This window comes from Silurus aristotelis (genome assembly GCF_946808225.1).
Source record: "Silurus aristotelis genome assembly, chromosome: 28".
NCBI lineage: Eukaryota > Metazoa > Chordata > Actinopteri > Siluriformes > Siluridae > Silurus > Silurus aristotelis.
Window position 1 is genome coordinate 17,163,870 of NC_139601.1, and position 17,500 is coordinate 17,181,369.

The window sequence follows — 17,500 nt, forward strand, 5'->3', positions numbered from 1 at the left end:
AGCAAAAGTCCGACTGAATACATAGTTTTTAAACTAATAAACAAGAATTCGTTATCTATTAAATCATTATACTGGGTTTTTTTCTGTCTATATCTATACAAATATTTATTTACTTACATCCAACAAAATCTAATTATTAATTGTTAGATTTATTCACGGGCTTTAATCAGGCACATAAATACCCACCCAAATATTTTCCCGTTGCTAGGCGGCTTTGGGTCCTCAGGGTCACCCAATCAGATCAAACCCGGAAGTCAAATACAGAATGCGGTTTATTAATTATATAATATATAAACTGTATACTTTTCTTTATTTAATGATTACATTATTGTTTTACATGCAAATAAATAAAATGCAGCAAAATACCATGGCATTTTAATAACTAGTTTATAGTGAAGGATCGTTTTTTATTACTTCAATGTTTTATTCTGCTTCTTCTTTCGGCTTCTCCCGTTAGGAGGCGCCACAGCGGATCATCCATCTCCACAGCCCCCTGTCCTCTACATCTGCCTCATTCACACACATGTACTCCGTCTTACTCCTACTGACTTTCATTCCCCTCCTCTCCAGCGTGTACCTCCACCTCTCCAGGATCTTCTCCACCTGCTCCCTACTTTTACCACAAATCACAATATTATCCACAAACATTATAGTCCACAGAGACTCCTGTCTGACCTCGTCCTTCAACCTGTCCATCACCACTGCACACAGAAAAGGGCTTAGAGCTGATCCTTGATGCAGTCCAACCTCCACGTTGAACTGGTCTGTCGTTCCTACTGCACACTTCAATGCTGTCACACTGTCCTTATACATGTCCTGCACCACCCTCACATACTTCTCTGACACACCAGACTTCCTCATACAATACCAATATATAATGTACACACACACACATAAATTAATTGTTAAGAGGAAGTGTGTTGTGTATCCGGCGACTGAGACCTGTTTCTGTGTGTGCTCTTATCAGCATGAACAATGACTGCCGTTAATCATCACACACAATCGGGCAGAAAGTAACAAATTCCTCCTCCAGTCAACATGATTTACACACACGCACACCTTATAGAAGTATAAATACACTACACACACTTGTGTTACATTGTGTAGCAGTGTGTAGTTGTGTTGTATGTCTGTATTACTGCACATTATTGTCGCTCCCTCCCCAAATCAACATCATCTACAACTAAACCATTTATTCACCTTCTATACAATACAGAGTACAAACAGTCTATCAGTCTAATGTAGTGTGTGTGTGTGTGTGTGTGTGTATCAGACAGGTGTGTGTGTGTGTGTGTGAGTGTGTGTACCAGACAGGTCTGATGCTGATTGTGTGTGTGTGTGTGTGTGTGTGTGTGTGTGTGTGTGTGTGTGTGTGTATATCAGACAGGTCTGATGCTGATTGTGTGTTTGTGCGTGTGTGTGTGTGTGTGTGTGTGTATCAGACAGGTCTGATGCTGATTGTGTGTGTGTGTGTGTGTGTGTGTGTGTGTACGTGCTTGTGTGTGTGTATATCAGACAGGTCTGATGCTGATTGTGTGTTTGTGCATGTGTGTGTGTGTGTATCAGACAGGTCTGATGCTGACTGTGTAGGTGCGCGTGTGTGTGTGTGTGTGAGTGAGTGTGTGTGTGTATGTGTATCAGACAGGTCCGATGCTGATTGTGTGTGTGGTGTGTCTGTGTGTATCAGACAGGTCTGATGCTGATTGTGTGTTTGTGTATGTGTGTGTGTCTGTGTCTGTGTGTGTGTGTGTATCAGACAGGTCTGATGCTGATTGTGTGTGTGTGTGTGTGTGTGTGTGTGTGTGTGTGTGTGTGTGTGTGTGTATCAGACAGGTCTGATGCTGATTGTGAGGTCTCGGCTCAGTTGTGGAGCGATGTATCTCTCCTCTCTCAGTAAACGCAGCAGCAGGTCCTGAGCGTCGTGAGGCCACCGAAACACACGCGTGCTCTGTAACCACATCGGGACGTGACTCTACACACACACACACACACACACACCCACACACACACACACACACGGTGGATGACTTTTCTCAATGACTGAATAATGAATCAGAGACCGACCATTGATACTTGATCACTATGGAAACTGTTAGCATCAATACATCAATCACCGTATGTTTTAGCGCTAACTTTAGCCACGCACGTGTTAGCGTATGCTCACCCGGTTAGCGTTGGGGAAGAGAACAGGGACGAGTCTGAAGTTTAGGCAGCGCTGCTGAATAAACTCGTTCTGCAGCTGGAAACATACAAAAATCAAGATCCGCAATCAAGATCGAGACGGGAAACAAGTCCTCGTCACTTACAGCTCAGGAAACACCGCTAGCACAGCTAATCGTAGCAGGATGCTAGCACCAGGCCTGTAATGTAGTGTGTACTCTATATATAGGAGTTAGCATGAAGCATTATCGTTTTGATTACCATTCTGTTAGCAATTTAATGTAGTTATCCGTGTCGCCTGAGCAGACAGGAAGTGAGGTGTGATGACAGGAAGTCACCTGACTGTGTATGTATTTGGTGTGCAGTCCGTGTTGGTCGGATCCGTCACCCTCGATGTCCAGCTTGTACTTCGGACTGATGACCATGATGATCAGAACCGACTTCTAGAACAAAACACACACACACACACACACACACACACAGAGAACCATACATTGCTAAACACACTGATCAGCATGTGCTTCCACTTATCTTTATTCTTATTCAAGTCTCTCCATTTAAACTTCTTATACTGAATTAACGTTATGCTAACTAGAGTGTGAACATGTAATCAAAGGTCTCGCTTCTGCAGCTAGAATCCAGTCAGAATTCCTAATGTTAGCATGTGAGTTAGCATTGTCTCTTGCTAAGTCCCTGATCATTCAAACGCACTGGATGTATTACAGACAGAAATGTTACTTTTATGACTTTAATGATGGAAATTTTTTGTAGCAAAACACCCCCACATGCTAAAATGGCTAAGTCAGAGCGCAGCTATGCTAGCTCCTCACGTCAACTTAGCAACGTTAGTTTGTCTGGGACTGACTGCGCTAACAGAACACACAGTGAAGCGCAGTGCAGCAGCAGCAGGGGGCGCCATTTTACACTGACCAGACTGAAGCGCTCTGTTCATACTAATTATTATTATTGATGAAATGAAAGATATTATACATAAATAAATCAAAGTATAAATCCTAAAGCTGCTGATGGAGAAGTGATGAAGGTGAGGAGAAGATAAAAACCATAAACTCACATCTTTTAGATATCCGTCCATCCACTTATTGACATCCATCTGCCGCACGGCGTTATCAAATATATCAATCTGCAGCGAGACAGAGGAGACGAGATTAATGAATAGATAAGATGAGATGTCTTATTTAGAAGAGAAGAGGAGAGAGAAGATCATGAAAAGAAATGATATGAGATTAGAAGCGATAAGAAATGAAAGAAATGTGCTTTAAATTTGTCACATGTATTTTACAATACAGTGAAATTCTTGCTTCGCATTTCCCAATGATGTTTGGAAGCTGAGCTCTGAGCGCAGGGTCAGCCATGATACAGCGCCCCCTGGAGCACAGAGGGTTAAGGGCCTTGCTCAAGGGCCCCAAAAGTGCCAGCTTGCTGATAAAAGGGTTTGAACCCCCAACCTTCCGATCAGTAACCCAGAGCCTTCACCGCAGAGCTACCATGAGAAGAGAGGAGATGAGATTCAATAAGAGGAGATGAGAGGAGACGAGACGAGACGAAATGAGACGAGACAGGACAAGATGAGATTAGGAGATATATCATTAATGAAAGTAAGATGAATAGTGATGAGATGAAATGAGACAAAATGAGATGAGATGAAATGAGACAAGATAAAATGAAATGAGACTAAATGAAATATGATGAAATGAGAGGAGAGGAAATCAGGAGAGTTGAATCATTAATAAACAGTTAGATGAATAGAGGTTGGAAGATCAGGAGATTAGATGAGTAAAAGAGAGGTAGAGGATGGAGCTCAGACTCACAGCAGGTCTGAAGCCCTGATTTATTAAGAATCTCACGAAGGGGAAGATCTCCTCAGCCACGTCCACCGAGTACGTGATAAACACTGTTCCTGAGAAACACCAGCCATAATGTTTAGATTTCATAGTTTCACTTAAAGGCCAGGAGCAGGTCACATGACCTCAGGCTAGCCTGTAAGATGGCTGCTTTAGTGTTGTGCTAAGGACGTTAATGTTGCAAACAAGTAATGGAAGTCTATGGTTGAAGTTTAGCATCTCTGTAGGCTACATTAAATTCAGAGCTCGACTCACGGCAGTCGTCAGGAAGGCTGATGGTGCGCCTCACTTCCTGTCCCGTTCTGATTGGCTGAGAGGGAAGAACGCACGCCTCTGTCATCACGCCAGGGGAGTCTCTCACACGGGGGGTGGAAACCGCAGCTTTGAGGGGCATCGGCCTGCAGGCGGACCCGACACTGTTACATACGTGTGGTTAATACTGAGTGTGTGTGTGTGTGTGTGTGTGTTACCTGGCTTGCATGTGCTTCTGCTGTTCGTGTGTGTGTGATGGTAACATGTAAAGGGGTGGAGCTGGACATCTGGGACACTGAGGATCTACTGCATAGAGAGCTACACACACACACACACACACACACACAAAGTGAAAAGTAAGAAAGCATGGACCAACTCTTAGCTCGATGCTAACCTGACTCAGATTATATGGAAAGCTTATTGGCTGATGGAAGTCATGTGACTTTTATTACAAATTGGAGAAGACTTCCACTTCCTGTAAAACACAGAGTGTGGCCCCACCCCCTTTTGTATGACCATGCCCCAAACCTGCCCACTACGCCCCTTTTAAGTTTTCAGCGAATCCCTGCTAACTATTCCAGCTGTTTCAGTAAATTAGGCTCCGCCTCCTACAAAATGATTGGCATGTAATGGGGTGTCAGTGTTGGTCACAGTGATGGTAGGTCAGTCAGGCGTGTGAGCTAGCCTGCTAGCGGGGATCTGAGCTGGAGCCGTACGTACGCAAGCGAGCGGGGACGGGGCGGCGCAGGTGCCGCGGACTCTCCCCCACATCGGAGCACAGAGGAAGAGGCGGCTCCAGACTCTCCTCATCCTCACTCGGAACGTTCCAGTGACATCTGGCTCCGTACCCCGCTCCAGGAAACACGGCCGAGACGTCCTCACTCAGCTCGTCCTCCAGGAGGCGTCGTCCAACATCTCCCGGTGGACTGTGGAGGGGACGGATACGTGATGCACCAAACTCAGGGGACACAGGAAACGCAGGTCTGTTGACGTTTAACCCCGAGGCACGACCTCTCAAACAGGCATCTTCACACTCGCCGTTTCCAACGTTACGTGGGCATGTGACATCAACGTGCATCGAACACTTCTGACACACTGGCCAGGCCAAGTTTAGCGATGATGATGTCATCAACTCGTCCATCTCGACCGGGAGACTGAGATGAGGACAGGACGCTTCTGCAGGACAGAACGGAGACAGAAAGCAAGACTGCGTTAGAGTTTAAAACAGCTCAGGTGTAGTGTAGTGTTATGTAGTACAGTGATGTGTATTGTTATGTAGTGTTGTGTAGTGCACAGTGGTATAGTGTAGTGTTGTGTAGTATAGTGTAGTGTTGTGTATTATTGTGTAGTATAGTGTAGTATAGTGTATTGTTGTGAAGTGTTGTGTAGTACAGTGTAGTATAGTGTAGTACCGTGTAATATTGTGTATTGTTGTGAAGTGTTGTGTATTATTGTGTAGTACAGTGTAGTATAGTGTAGTATTGTGTAGTATAGTGTATTGTTGTGAAGTGTTGTGAAGTGTTGTGTATTGTATTGTTTCCCCACGGACCATTATTACTGACGCACCACCCGCTAAACCCTGGAGCGCTCTGGACAGGTAACACAGAAGACGCTGCAGAATGAAAAATGGAGGAACGGAAAACCGCGAAGGACGAGGAGAAGATTCAGGACACGCCAGAAAGATTCCAAAGTTTGGGATCATTTCAGACTGAAACATGAAGAAACACTGCACAGTGCGGCTTCTGTTCTCTTTTCTCATTGATTGTAATTCTTTTTTGCAATTTTTCTAAAAAGGAAACAAATAATGTTTATTTTAAGATTCCGTCTCATTCCCTTTTGTATTTTTAGTTTTGCTGTTTATTAAACACACTATTAATACTATTAATTACTAAATTATAGGAATTGTGTAGTGTTGTGCAGAATTGTGTAGTATAGTGCAGTATTATGTAGCGAAGTGTATTGTTGTGTAGTATTGTGTAGTGAACTGTATTGTTGTGCAGTATAGTGTAGTATAGTGCAGTATTGTGTAGTTAAGTGTATTGTTGTGCAGTATAGTGTAGTATAGTGTAGTATAGTGCAGTATTGTGTAGTGAAGTGTATTGTTGTGTAGTATTGTGTAGTGAAGTGTATTGTTGTGCAGTATAGTGTAGTATAGTGCAGTATTGTGTAGTGAAGTGTATTGTTGTGTAGTATTGTGTAGTGAACTGTATTGTTGTGCAGTATAGTGTAGTATAGTGCAGTATAGTGTAGTGAAGTGTATTGTTGTGCAGTATAGTGTAGTATAGTGCAGTATAGTGTAGTGAAGTGTATTGTTGTGCAGTATAGTGTAGTATAGTGTAGTATAGTGCAGTATTGTGTAGTGAAGTGTATTGTTGTGCAGTATAGTGTAGTATAGTGCAGTATAGTGTAGTGAAGTGTATTGTTGTGCAGTATAGTGTAGTATAGTGTAGTATTGTGCAGTATTGTGTAGTGAAGTGTATTGTTGTGTAGTATTGTGTAGTGAACTGTATTGTTGTGCAGTATAGTGTAGTATAGTGCAGTATTGTGTAGTGAAGTGTATTGTTGTGCAGTATTGTGTAGTGAACTGTATTGTTGTGCAGTATAGTGTAGTATAGTGCAGTATTGTGTAGTGAAGTGTATTGTTGTGCAGTATAGTGTAGTATAGTGCAGTATTGTGTAGTGAAGTGTATTGTTGTGTAGTATTGTGTAGTGAACTGTATTGTTGTGCAGTATAGTGTAGTGAAGTGTATTGTTGTGCAGTATAGTGTAGTATAGTGTAGTATAGTGCAGTATTGTGTAGTGAAGTGTATTGTTGTGCAGTATAGTGTAGTATAGTGTAGTATTGTGCAGTATTGTGTAGTGAAGTGTATTGTTGTGTAGTATTGTGTAGTGAACTGTATTGTTGTGCAGTATAGTGTAGTATAGTGCAGTATAGTGTAGTGAAGTGTATTGTTGTGCAGTATAGTGTAGTATAGTGTAGTATAGTGCAGTATAGTGTAGTGAAGTGTATTGTTGTGCAGTATAGTGTAGTATAGTGTAGTATAGTGCAGTATTGTGTAGTGAAGTGTATTGTTGTGCAGTATAGTGTAGTATAGTGTAGTATTGTGCAGTATTGTGTAGTGAAGTGTATTGTTGTGTAGTATTGTGTAGTGAACTGTATTGTTGTGCAGTATAGTGTAGTATAGTGCAGTATTGTGTAGTGAAGTGTATTGTTGTGCAGTATTGTGTAGTGAACTGTATTGTTGTGCAGTATAGTGTAGTATAGTGCAGTATTGTGTAGTGAAGTGTATTGTTGTGCAGTATAGTGTAGTATAGTGCAGTATTGTGTAGTGAAGTGTATTGTTGTGTAGTATTGTGTAGTGAACTGTATTGTTGTGCAGTATAGTGTAGTATAGTGCAGTATAGTGTAGTGAAGTGTATTGTTGTGCAGTATAGTGTAGTATAGTGTAGTATAGTGCAGTATTGTGTAGTGAAGTGTATTGTTGTGCAGTATAGTGTAGTATAGTGTAGTATTGTGCAGTATTGTGTAGTGAAGTGTATTGTTGTGTAGTATTGTGTAGTGAACTGTATTGTTGTGCAGTATAGTGTAGTATAGTGCAGTATAGTGTAGTGAAGTGTATTGTTGTGCAGTATAGTGTAGTATAGTGCAGTATAGTGTAGTGAAGTGTATTGTTGTGCAGTATAGTGTAGTATAGTGTAGTATAGTGCAGTATAGTGTAGTGAAGTGTATTGTTGTGCAGTATAGTGTAGTATAGTGTAGTATAGTGCAGTATTGTGTAGTGAAGTGTATTGTTGTGCAGTATAGTGTAGTATAGTGTAGTATAGTGCAGTATTGTGTAGTGAAGTGTATTGTTGTGTAGTATTGTGTAGTGAACTGTATTGTTGTGCAGTATAGTGTAGTATAGTGCAGTATTGTGTAGTGAAGTGTATTGTTGTGCAGTATAGTGTAGTATAGTGTAGTATAGTGCAGTATTGTGTAGTGAAGTGTATTGTTGTGTAGTATTGTGTAGTGAACTGTATTGTTGTGCAGTATAGTGTAGTATAGTGCAGTATTGTGTAGTGAAGTGTATTGTTGTGCAGTATAGTGTAGTATAGTGTAGTATAGTGCAGTATTGTGTAGTGAAGTGTATTGTTGTGTAGTATTGTGTAGTGAACTGTATTGTTGTGTAGTATAGTGCAGTATTGTGTAGTGAAGTGTATTGTTGTGCAGTATAGTGTAGTATAGTGTAGTATAGTGCAGTATTGTGTAGTGAAGTGTATTGTTGTGTAGTATTGTGTAGTGAACTGTATTGTTGTGCAGTATAGTGTAGTATAGTGCAGTATTGTGTAGTGAAGTGTATTGTTGTGCAGTATAGTGTAGTATAGTGTAGTATAGTGCAGTATTGTGTAGTGAAGTGTATTGTTGTGTAGTATTGTGTAGTGAAGTGTATTGTTGTGCAGTATAGTGTAGTATAGTGTAGTATAGTGCAGTATTGTGTAGTGAAGTGTATTGTTGTGTAGTATTGTGTAGTGAACTGTATTGTTGTGCAGTATAGTGTAGTATAGTGCAGTATTGTGTAGTGAAGTGTATTGTTGTGCAGTATAGTGTAGTATAGTGTAGTATAGTGCAGTATTGTGTAGTGAAGTGTATTGTTGTGCAGTATAGTGTAGTATAGTGTAGTATAGTGCAGTATTGTGTAGTGAAGTGTATTGTTGTGTAGTATTGTGTAGTGAACTGTATTGTTGTGCAGTATAGTGTAGTATAGTGCAGTATAGTGTAGTGAAGTGTATTGTTGTGCAGTATAGTGTAGTATAGTGTAGTATAGTGCAGTATTGTGTAGTGAAGTGTATTGTTGTGCAGTATAGTGTAGTATAGTGTAGTATAGTGCAGTATTGTGTAGTGAAGTGTATTGTTGTGTAGTATTGTGTAGTGAACTGTATTGTTGTGCAGTATAGTGTAGTATAGTGCAGTATAGTGTAGTGAAGTGTATTGTTGTGCAGTATAGTGTAGTATAGTGCAGTATTGTGTAGTATTGTGTAGTATAGTGTAGCGAAGTGTATTGTTGTGCAGTATAGTGCAGTATAGTGTAGTGAAGTGTATTGTTGTGTAGTATAGTGTAGTATTGTGTAGAGGAATGTATTATTGTGTAGTGTTGTGTAGTATATTATAGTGTAGTATTGTGTGAGAGAATACCTGAACATGATGCCATTGCTCAGGGGGTCACACTACATCCACACTGAAACAACAACCATAATCACACACACACACACACACACACACACACACACACACACACACACACACACACACACACACACACGGTTGTTTGTATGTTTGTTTCATGACGTCACTCGTGTCTACTCGTGAGAAAAGTCCTTTATAATTACAGCTTCATAAATAAATAAGTAAATAAAATACATTATTTATTAAAAATGAGTAATAGTATTAAATAGAATAATTAAAGAAACACACGCTTTATATGCGCCGTGAAAAGCGCGTCAACACACACACACACACACGCGCCGTAAGTGTGTGTACACCGCGCTCAGGTACAATATCCAATAATAATCTGAAGAAGAAGAAGAAGGAGAAGAAGAAGGAGAAGAAGAAGAGGAAGAAGATGAAGAGTTGTTTGCGGCTCGTCACGCGCTCTTACCTGTCTCAGGTGTGTCACCTGTTCACTGCACGCGGAAGTGTTTCTGCTTCCTCCCCTTTCAGGAAAAACATTCTTAGTATGCAAATCAGGGAATTCCCCGCCCACTCTGTGTGTGTGTGTGTGTGTGTGTGTGTGTGTGTGTGTGTGTGTGTGTGTGTGTGTGTGTAAGTAAAAACAGAATGCAGGATTTGGACACAGATACGTCACGGATCTCGGCATAACCAACACCGCCACCTGCAGGCCACTTAATAATAACAACAACAACAACAACAACAATAACAATAATAATAATTATTATTATTAATATTATGTTTTACTGCGGTTATTATTTATTTAAACCAAATGCAAATAAAAATAGTTTGCTGTTTATTTATTTATGTTTGTCTGTTTGTGTATTTATTTATTGGATGGTTTGGGATTTGGAACAAAATGATTATTGTCGGTTGTATTTTATTGTTATAAGACAGGTTAAAGGACGAGGTCAGACAGGAGTCTCCGTGGACTATGATGTTTGTGGATGATATTGTGATTTGTGGTGAGAGTAGTGAGCAGGTGGAGAAGATCCTGGAGAGGTGGAGGTACACGCTGGAGAGAAGAGGAATGAAAGTCAGTAGGCGTAAGACAGAGTACATGTGTGTGAATGAGAGGGAGGGCAGTGGAGGGGTGCAGTTACAGGGAGAAGAGGTGGAGAAGGTGGAGGAGTTCAGGTACCTGGGGTCAACAGTGTAAAGTAATGGAGAGTGTGTTAGAGAAGTGAAGAAAAGAGTGCAGGCAGGGTGGAGTGGGTGGAGAAGAGTAATAGCAGGAGTGATTTGTGATAGAAGAGTATCTGTGAGAGTGAAAGGGAAAGTTTATAGGACTGTGGTGAGACCTGAGATGTTGTATGGATTAGAGACAGTGGTATTGAGTAAAAGACAGGAGGTGGAGCTGGAGGTAGCAGAGCTGAAGATGTTGAGATGTTCGTTGGGAGTGACGACGATGGAGAGGATTAGAAATGAGTTTATTAGAGGGACAGTGCATGTAGGACGTTTTGGAGACAAGGTGAGGGAGGTGAGATTGAGATGGTTTGGACATGTGCAGAGGAGGGACATGGGGTATATCAGTAGAAGAATGCTGAGGATGGAGACACCAGAAAGGAGGAAAAGAGGAAGAACGAGGAGGAGGTTTATGGATGTGGTGAGGGAAGACATGCAGGTAGTTGGCGTGAAAGAGGCAGATGTAGAGGACAGGGGGGGATGGAGACAGATGATCCGCTGTGGAGACTCCTGATGGGAGCAGCCGAAAGAAGAAGAAGAAGATGATTTTTATTGCAATAACATGCTTTTAAAACTAGTCTGTGTGTTTTATCCTTCAAATTACTACACTGCACCCCTGCCACGCCCCCCGGTCCATCTGGTCTGCCTCTTCTCATCTGGCCCACCCTCTTCATGCCAGTCCCCGCCCCCTGCAAACACACAAACTGGAAGCCAAGTAATGATCCCTTGTGCTTAATTCTCTAATAATGATCAGGTTTTATTGAACAGGACAAGAAGCTTCAGGGGTTTTAGGAAATTCAGAAGTTTCATTAACAGGAGTTTCAGGAAATTCAGGAGCAAGAGTTTCAAGAGTTTTAGGAGCAGTTGTTTCAGAAGTATCAGAAGCTGAAGTTTCAGGATTTTCAGAATTATGAGTTTGTTTTAGTTCTACATTTCCTCCATGCAAGAGCTGGTGCATATAAAATCACTTTCAAAAGTGTCTCAGGGTTCAGGGTCCAGATCGCTGCAGACCCGCCTGAGTTCCTGCTGCTTGTTTCGGAGTCTCCAATCGTCTCAGTTTGTTGAGGACGATGGAGACGGGGTCTCGTCCTGCTGTTTCTTTGCGCTCAGCCACAGAGAAGACCTTCATAGTTGTTTGAGTGAAGAAGGATCCAACTTCTATGGCTCGGACTCGGCAGTGGAAGGTGTTGACGATCTCGTGCCGGAACCTGCGACTCACTCCACAGTACAGCAGGAAGTTGGTGGCGGAGTTAAGGTTGTGCAGCATGTTGGCCACATCTCCCATGATGTTGATGGTGATGGTGTAGTCATCTCGGTTGAAGTCTTCATGGTTGTGTTCAGTGCGCAGGATGCAGTAAGTGACGAATCGCGGTAGACTAAGAACCACGAACGCCACCGAGACGATCCCGAGCAGCAGCAGCGTCCTGCGGGCCGAACCCCGTGTCCGAGATGCTCGGATCGTCCGCCGCTCCTCTTTAGTGAAGAGACGACCGGAGCCAAGCAGCTGGTACGCGATCAGAGAGTTGAAGATGATGACGAGCAGGATCGGAACTCCGCTGGACAGGAAGGACGTGATCCAAACCACCACCGTGGAGTAGAAGGCGTCTCGATAAAGACAGCGCGGAACCGTTACGGTCTGTCCATTTAGAGTCCGATTCACCTGGAATTCAGAGACCCTCACATGCAGTTATTACAAGAACAAAAACAATTTAAAGTTAAAGTGTGGTGTGAGGTGTGAGGCTCCACCTGCACTGCACTGTTGATCCAGCTGAGAGGAACTGAAGCCATGTGTGATAGCAAGACAATGGTGATGCAGGTAAGAAGGGCGTGTCTGACCTGCAGATGGCGCTGTCGGCTTATCATCACTCTGAACACTATGTAGCGCTCAATAGTGAAGGCCACAACAATCCAGGCCGAGGCGTAGAAGGTCCCGAACTGCAGAAAGGTGATGACTCCACACCACATCTGAGTGTGCCAGAAGGGCTGCGGCTGCAGGAACGCCAGGCTCAGGTCCAGCAGCGTCACACACAACAGGTACCACGTGTCCACCAGCGCCAAGCAGCTCAGGTACACACGGGCCGAGCTGGACATGCCACACACACGCCAGCACAGCATGTAGAACGTGAAGAGATTTGCTGTGGGAAAATAACAGCAGGGAGAGATAGTTTTCTGCTTTCGAAAGGATCCTAACATCATCATGAATTTGAGGAAGAACCTCTTTCAGAGCCACAGAACCACTATGAGAGTGATGACACCACAGTTTTTACTCTGACCAACGTTTTAGAACGTTTCAGGGTCTTTGGAACCCTCTAAGAGTTTTTTAGAAGTTGGTTTTAGGTTTAATTTTAAAATAAAAATGAAGGATTCTGGAAACACATCAACAGTTGAGAACTGCTCTGAGGGACCCAGTAGAACCTTTCCAAATTTTAAAACCCGACCGTAGATTCTAGAAACCCCCATTGAAGGTTCTAGAACTGCTTTGACTTGTAACCAGTACCACCTTTTGAAATGTTAGAACAAATTGAGAATCCAATAAACTCTGATTAAAGGTTCTTAAACTGCCCTAAGGTCCCTGGTACCACCCTTTGGAATTCAAGAACCCAACTGTTGATTCTACAGACCCTCATTGAAGATTATAGAAGTGCCCTGAAAACTGTGAAACCACAAGTCAGGGTCTCTGGAAGCCCACTGAGGATTCTGAAGAATCTAAAAGAATGTGTGATGAGGATTCTGGACTGGAACTGTGTGTGTGTGTGTTTGCGAAGAAAATTGTTCTGTGTGGTTCTGAACATGTTCATGTCGGATCCGATTACTCACACACCTGGAATACCCAGAACACACAGCAGCGGGTAATACACCTTTTGGATGGTGATGAAAACACTCGCTCCATCCATCATACGGCACTAATGCTGCAATAAAGCCATTACACACACACACACACACACACACACACACACTTTATTGCTTCAGTAGAATAAATGAATAATGTCGAATATAAAGAGTTAAAGAGGCACAAACTGTTTAAAGAACATCTTAGATTTTATACACACACTTTTTTTCCCCCAAATTTCACCCGAAACAAACAAATCAATTTAAGATTAAACATAGACAACAACAGCAACAGCAACAATAACACACACACACACAAACAAACACACACACACAAACAATAATTACAGAATGTCCAGATTTAACAATTTTTAATTTTATTTAATTTTAATTAAATTTTTCCAGTACTCACTGCGACAGAGCGTAAACGTGTGACTGTGCAGGTAGAACTCACCTGAGCGCACACACACACACACACACGCGCGCGGGCAGCAGATGGGCAGATACCTGGCACATAAACACACACTACATTAGTTAAGGAAAAGGAAATGGCGCTTGCGTTATTATTGATTCGTGGAAATGTTTTTTATTGAATATCGAGCTGATATCACAACGTGGTGCAAACAACAAAAAATACACTCCGGTACACACACACACAAACACACACACACACACACACACACACACACACACACACACACACACACACACACACACACTGTACAATAGTAATAATGACATACAAGTGTAAAAGTGTAAAATATTTTTTATTACAAAATTTCTGATGTGTTTAAAAAAAGAACATGCAGCAAAAACCGAAATATAAAAACGTGTACGACTGCGTTTTATGTCCCCTCGTTCACGTTCCCTTAATCGAGTTCCCCCCAGAATGAGTTGTGGTTTTCTGTAGAGCTGGTTATAGTAAGTTGGTCATGTGACCGCTCAGACCGTTAGTTAGCTGTGGATCGTTAAGGGAATTCGACGAGGATGGGAAATAAAGCGCCACCATAGCGCCCCCCTGTGGTGGTGTTCCACTCCTTACATGTGCCCCAGGTTGAATTGCAAACATACAAGCATTCGAACACGTCCATTAAAAAAACACAGGATATGGATCGCTCATTGTGGTCGTTATAACCTGAGCGGAGGAAGAGAATAACACTGAAAAAGGGATAATACTGTTTCGTCTGTTTATAATCAAGAGTTCTCTCATACATTTGGCTAAAAAAAAGCGACATATATTATTCTTTTGTATCTGATATATTTGTGGTTAGCATTAGCATTAAATGTAATAAAAAAACAACAACAACTAACTAAACAAAAAAGGCGGCATTGCATAATAAAGGGTCTCTGGGCATGAATATAAAAAAACATAAATAAAATAAAAATTTGGGGTTATAAAAAAAAAAAATCAGAGGTTTTTTTTTCTTCGCTGTTTTATATTTGCTATTTCATCATATTTACCCCTGCGCTAAAGCAATTGTTAATACCCCAAAATAAATACTGAAAAAGGCACAGTTAATCACAATTCCTTTCTTTTCTCCATCAGTTGTAGAAGACACATTACTTCCCCTCAGTAAAGCGTCTGGAATCTGTTATTAACTCTGTAAATAATCTCCAGACCAGAAGAGGGCACTCAAAAATCAACTTTCAACCACATTATTTCCCACAATTCAGGTTTATACAAAAAAAAATCCGTTCTTCAAATGTGTCAGTCAGGAACTTCTTCTTCTTCTTGGGAAATAAACGCAAGAATAAAGGAGTGGAGGAAATATGTGACTCCGCCTCCAGGCTGGCAGGGGGAGGGATGGAGGGAGGGCTCATAAGTTGTCCCCAGGTTGGTACTGCGGCTCTGTGGCAGTGAAGTAATCTTCAAGGAACGCCTGAAGGTACTCGAAGGTGTGACGTTCCTCTGCGTTCTGCTTCCAGCACTGCAACATGAGCTCATACAGGGACACGGGACAGTCCTGAGGACACTGCATACGGTAGCCACGTTCCACCTGCTCCAACACCTCCCTGTTATTCATCCCTATACACACACACACACACACACACACACACACACGAATGTTAACTGACTGTTTACTGACTGTGGAGGAACCCACAAAAGTTCTATGAAGAGTTTTTTTGTCCCCCAAACAGAAAAGGGTTCCCCGTAGAACTATTTCTGTTTAGGGGACACTCTGTGGAAAAACTCTTCATAGAACTTTTGTGGGAGTTCTCAATACCAAGAACCTGTTGCTAACATAACGCTTATAGGATCTTACAAAACCCTTAAAGAACCCCTTTCCCCAGTCAGAGGGTCCAAACTCTTCTAGAACCTGATGCATGATAAACATTTAGCTCATGGTTCTTGGTTCTGTCAGAAAAAAACCTGGTTGTTGTGAAAGTGAAAGTGAAGGTGTATTGTGTTACCTGGATATGGTACTCGTCCTTTTGTTACCAGTTCTGTGAGCAGGATGCCGAAGGACCAGACGTCTGATTTAATGGTGAATTTTCCATAAAGTGCTGCCTCTGGAGCGGTCCACTTAATAGGGAACTTTGCACCTGAAAAAGAGGTAGGAGGTGCGAAGTGAGGGGTCAACTGAGAGGCAGGATGAAGTGCAGGATGAGGAAACAGGATGAAGTACAGACAGGGTAAGATACAGGATGAGGAGCAGGATAAGGTTCAGGATGAGGAGCAGGATGAGGTGCAGGATAGGGAGCAGGATGAGGAGCAGGACGAGGGACAGGACGAGGAGCAGGACGAGGGACAGGACGAGGAGCAGGACGAGGGACAGGACCAGGTGCAGGACGAGGTGCAGGATGAGGAGCAGGACGAGGAAGACGAGGAGCAGGACGAGGAGCAGGACGAGGGACAAGACGAGGAGCAGGACGAGGAGCAGGACGAGGAGCAGGACGAGGAGCAGGACGAGGAGCAGGACGAGGAGCAGGACGAGGTGCAGGACGAGGTGCAGGACGAGGTGCAGGATGAGAGACAGGATGAGAGACAGGATGAAGAGCAGGATGAGTGTCTCACCTTGGCGAGCGGTGTACTCATTGTCCTCAATGAGTCTGGCGAGACCAAAGTCTGCGATTTTACACACTTGATTTTCTCCTACCAGGATGTTGGCAGCGCGCAAGTCTCTGTGGATGTAGTTCATTCTCTCAATATAGGCCATTCCTCCAGATACCTGCACACATGTGCAGACACACACACACACACACACACACACACACACACACACACACACACACACACACACACAAACAGTATTTTAAATATACAATAAAATAATAAATAATTATATAATTAAATTATTACACAAAATGAATAAATAATAGAACATTTAAAGTAATAATTCAATACTTATTGAGTGAATAAATGAGGACAGTCAGTTTTAGGAGCAGTGCATGCTGGGATACCTGAGCGGCCATATCGACGAGGTTGGGTAACTTCAGAGCTCGACCTTCTCCATCCTTCAGGAACTCCAGCAGACTTCCTGTGAACATTTTACACACAACACATCAGTACAAGAAGAAACCTGAGTTACGCCAAACTAAACGCTGGTCTCTACGATCGCTGTAGACACAACCCCTGACCTTTGCTCATGTACTCGGTGACAATGTAGATGGGCTCCTCGGAGACGACGGCGTAAAGCTGCACCAGTTTATCATGGCGAAGATTCTTCATGATCTGAGCCTCCTCCAGGAATGACTCAGGGGACATGGTGCCTGGCTTCAGGGTCTTCACCGCTACCTTGGTGTTACCGTTCCATGTTCCTGACACACACACACACACACACACACACACACACACACATTAGGCCACATTTTCTACTAAAAAGCAAAAACTATCAAGAAATATTTTTATTTCATCAGCTGTCAATCAATAATATTACAGCAATGTGAAAAGTATTAAAATAGAAGGTTTAATAGTTCTTCTGGTCACCAGCAGGGGGTTCTGTTGACGCAGCAGAAATATTACTCCTGGCACAATTACTACAAAACTAGATGAATAAAACGAGGA

At 42.5% G+C, this 17,500-nt stretch overlaps 3 protein-coding genes across 7 annotated transcripts in view; all 3 read right to left on the reverse strand.

Annotated features, from left to right (window-relative positions):
* Window positions 1-254: 254 nt before the first annotated feature.
* traf3ip2a (TRAF3 interacting protein 2a) lies at window positions 255-10,012 on the reverse strand. 3 transcript variants are annotated; one of them, XM_083533606.1, is made up of 11 exons: window positions 9,911-10,012; window positions 9,448-9,490; window positions 4,995-5,450; window positions 4,493-4,592; window positions 4,278-4,420; window positions 3,990-4,078; window positions 3,233-3,301; window positions 2,499-2,603; window positions 2,165-2,239; window positions 1,659-1,972; window positions 255-1,557 (listed from the first exon to the last, which is right to left on the reverse strand). In XM_083533606.1, the coding sequence occupies exons 2-10, from the start codon at window positions 9,461-9,463 to the stop codon at window positions 1,826-1,828; spliced, it is 1,200 nt and encodes a 399-aa protein (XP_083389732.1). In that variant the 5' UTR covers window positions 9,464-9,490; window positions 9,911-10,012; the 3' UTR covers window positions 255-1,557; window positions 1,659-1,825. The 3 variants fall into 3 exon arrangements, with proteins under 3 accessions (XP_083389732.1, XP_083389733.1, XP_083389731.1); XM_083533607.1 differs by having other exon boundaries at window positions 255-1,495; window positions 1,655-1,972; XM_083533605.1 differs by having other exon boundaries at window positions 4,278-4,438.
* Window positions 10,013-11,425: 1,413 nt separating this feature from the next.
* Window positions 11,426-13,785, reverse strand: LOC310722378 (putative G-protein coupled receptor 139). The gene is made up of 3 exons (XM_083534805.1): window positions 13,487-13,785; window positions 12,412-12,800; window positions 11,426-12,325 (listed from the first exon to the last, which is right to left on the reverse strand). The coding sequence occupies exons 1-3, from the start codon at window positions 13,560-13,562 to the stop codon at window positions 11,654-11,656; spliced, it is 1,137 nt and encodes a 378-aa protein (XP_083390931.1). The 5' UTR covers window positions 13,563-13,785; the 3' UTR covers window positions 11,426-11,653.
* A 457-nt stretch (window positions 13,786-14,242) lies between these two features.
* Window positions 14,243-17,500, reverse strand: part of LOC310721698 (tyrosine-protein kinase Fyn-like) — a 15,974-nt gene continuing 12,716 nt past the window's right edge. For all 3 annotated transcript variants that reach the window (XM_083533602.1, XM_083533604.1, XM_083533603.1), the window contains 5 exons: window positions 17,074-17,253; window positions 16,897-16,973; window positions 16,511-16,664; window positions 15,907-16,038; window positions 14,243-15,520 (listed from right to left, as the gene is read on the reverse strand). In XM_083533602.1, coding sequence (XP_083389728.1) covers window positions 15,312-15,520; window positions 15,907-16,038; window positions 16,511-16,664; window positions 16,897-16,973; window positions 17,074-17,253 — 752 coding nt within the window. In that variant the 3' untranslated portion in view covers window positions 14,243-15,311. The remainder of the gene's footprint in view (window positions 15,521-15,906; window positions 16,039-16,510; window positions 16,665-16,896; window positions 16,974-17,073; window positions 17,254-17,500) is intronic.

Bases quoted from the DNA above. Each gene is read 5' to 3' on its own strand.
- traf3ip2a (XM_083533605.1), bottom strand. The intron at 2,604-3,232 runs GTGAGTTTATGG...GTTTTGTTCTAG, and splicing joins TGGACGGATATCTAAAAGAT to AAGTCGGTTCTGATCATCAT. The intron at 1,973-2,164 runs GTGAGCATACGC...GTGTGTGTGTAG, and splicing joins TCTTCCCCAACGCTAACCGG to AGTCACGTCCCGATGTGGTT.
- LOC310722378 (XM_083534805.1), bottom strand. From the start codon at position 13,562: ATGATGGATGGAGCGAGTGTTTTCATCACCATCCAAAAGGTGTATTAC. The intron at 12,801-13,486 runs GTGTGTGAGTAA...ATTTTCCCACAG, and splicing joins GTGTGTTCTGGGTATTCCAG to CAAATCTCTTCACGTTCTAC. The intron at 12,326-12,411 runs GTGGAGCCTCAC...TCTGAATTCCAG, and splicing joins GGATCAACAGTGCAGTGCAG to GTGAATCGGACTCTAAATGG.